The following is a 2,437-nucleotide window of genomic DNA, read 5'->3' on the forward strand; positions in this document are numbered from 1 at the left end:
TTATCTCTCCTCACCCGCTTCTCGCTCGCTTTGAGAGTCTGTAAGAATCTCTAACAGTTGTTTATTTGATGACCTCTGGCGATTTAAATCCTGCTGAGATCCCTGTGTGTGTGTGTGTGTGTGTGTGTGTGTGTGTGTGTGTACTCCTCAAAGGTTGTCCATTAGACACAAATAGGGAAGAACAAAAGGCCACACAAACAGACATACGGTTTATGCTGCATAGCCACATTACTCAGATTATTTCTTTCATACAAGTGAATCAAAGCCCCACACAAACACGTATACATACCCCGATGATGCTCAGTCCTTTTAGGTAGTCCATCCGTGGCTGAGCCTGGGGAACACAACCTGCTACTACCACCTTCTTCTGCTGTTCCTGGGCTTTTCTGTATAAACAAAGGCAGAGAAAAACATAGAAAAGGAGATCAATATTAGTAGGTAACTTTACATTTGTGCACAAAAAGAAAGCGACATTTCCAGCAAAATCTTTTTTGATTTACACAAGTAAAAAATGATATGATAGTGTAAGAAAAGACAGCAAGTAAATGACAAGCACAATGCTTCCTTTAAAGGATTCCCCTTGCAACCAAGTGGGTGAATGTAAATCAGGAACTTCACTATAACGTCTCTAAAGTGACATATCCCATTTGCAGTATTCTACTTCACTAAAGCACAGATAGACACATAAAAAGGCACTCCCATTTGGATAAACCATTAATACAGTTATAATTGCTTGATGGGGCTGAAAAGCATGCGCGTACAAACACACAGTGAATGAGAGCGCACGTGTGAATCGTGTTTCAAATATAAAAACACCTAAGAAGCATCATCAATCAGGAAAGAAAGGCTGGATTTGCTGTATTAAGAAGAAATGAGGCAGAACACATTGTTGACGGTTTCCCAAGGCACAGGGCCGGTATAGTCTACGGTTGCACATGGAGAAGCAGATACTTCTGTCAGTAACGGTCTGTGTGACAAAGGAACACCATGTTAAACACTTGTGGACGTTTTCTACTTCAGTGAAAATCCTTTTTGGTTTCCCTGGTGGTATGTTATCTATTCACTCCTGAAATGTCCATGAGGAGAATCACCTCAGGGTAATTCCTATAGTGAAAATTGGGTTTGTCATGTCCAACACATCAAACCGAGGTATGGCAGGATTTTGTTTCTAGTTTAAGATGAAAACTATTCATTCACAATTATTAATAAACAGTAGATTTGATTAACTCTAGAATTGAATCCATTCTATGTATTGTGTTTTGCTGTGTTGTGAAGCATTAATGTAAGAAAGGCTAATTTGACTGGCAACATGTTATTTTGAATTCACATAGTATAACAAGTAGGGAGTCATCTTTACCATCTTCTATGAGATGGGACAATAGTGGAGTAGATTACATCCATGAAATGCCAACAATAACTAAAACAACTGCCATACTAATGGGGACCAAAAATGCTAATTTAATTATGTTTTGTCAAATTATTCTAACCAGTGCCTATGAACTTAATTAACATAGTTTCATGCCATATTTGAACTTTAATGAAGACAGTTCAGCCAGGGACAGAGGAGTTTATGAAAGAGCTTTATGGTAAAGAGTGCAGCCATACATGTTAATAGAAAGTTAATTTCAGCCAACATTGGGTTGAGCAAAAAGGCCAATGTTAACACAGAACACCCTCCTGGCTACGTAATCTCCTTGGAGCCACAGACAAATTATATGTAACTTTATCTAAGATCTGCAAGAACTGTAATTGATACATAATGTTTGATCGTATTGCAATGGATTATATGCATACGTGTGCATGTGGAAGGGTGAGAGAGAAAAAAGTACTGTGATGGGAAAACAGAGCAGCCCTTGTCTGATGAAACATTCTGTGAAACATGATAGAGACAGCAGATGAAAAGAATAACATTGTTTTTGTCAGACAAAATAGGTCACCATCACTTCTGATGACAAAAAACATAAGCAAGCCTAAACTGGGGATTTATAACACAACGCTCAGTGTCAAACATTGATTAACAGTTATGCATGGCGTGAAGTTGTCATTGGCAAAAGAGTTAACACTGATGAGCTGTTTTATAAGGAATTATATTAGGAATAAAAGTAGCACTAAAAATCCCATTGTCAAGATGATTTGAATTAAAAAGGGCTGGAGCAATAAAATAAATCAAATAGTGAAGCAAACCATAATGAAGTGTGTGTGTGTGTGTGTGTGTGTGTGTGTGTGTGTGTGTGTGTGTGTGTGTGTGTGTGTGTGTGGATCTATGTGAGTCTGGATGTCACCTCCAGTTAGTGGCAGTGAGATTTGAGACACTCGGTCTGTCTGACAAAAGCTTTTGGAGGAGCTGCCCAGACTCCGCCATGAATCTTTAATAATGAAGCCTCCTGACAGCTGGAGCAGGAGAGAAAGGGAGAGATGGAAGAGGGGTGGGGGGGGG

General features: G+C 39.2%; 1 protein-coding gene across 1 annotated transcript in view; it reads right to left on the reverse strand.

The window, feature by feature from the left end:
* Positions 1-2,437, reverse strand: part of cdkal1 (CDK5 regulatory subunit associated protein 1-like 1) — a gene marked incomplete at its 3' end in the record, with an annotated part of 132,645 nt that overhangs the window by 102,480 nt on the left and 27,728 nt on the right. The window contains exon 2 of the mRNA XM_010788027.1: positions 290-386. Within this exon, the coding sequence (XP_010786329.1) occupies positions 290-386 (97 nt within the window). The remainder of the gene's footprint in view (positions 1-289; positions 387-2,437) is intronic.

This window comes from Notothenia coriiceps, unplaced genomic scaffold (assembly GCF_000735185.1).
Source record: "Notothenia coriiceps isolate Sejong01 unplaced genomic scaffold, NC01 NC01_scaffold00031500, whole genome shotgun sequence".
In the NCBI taxonomy this organism is placed as follows: domain Eukaryota; kingdom Metazoa; phylum Chordata; class Actinopteri; order Perciformes; family Nototheniidae; genus Notothenia; species Notothenia coriiceps.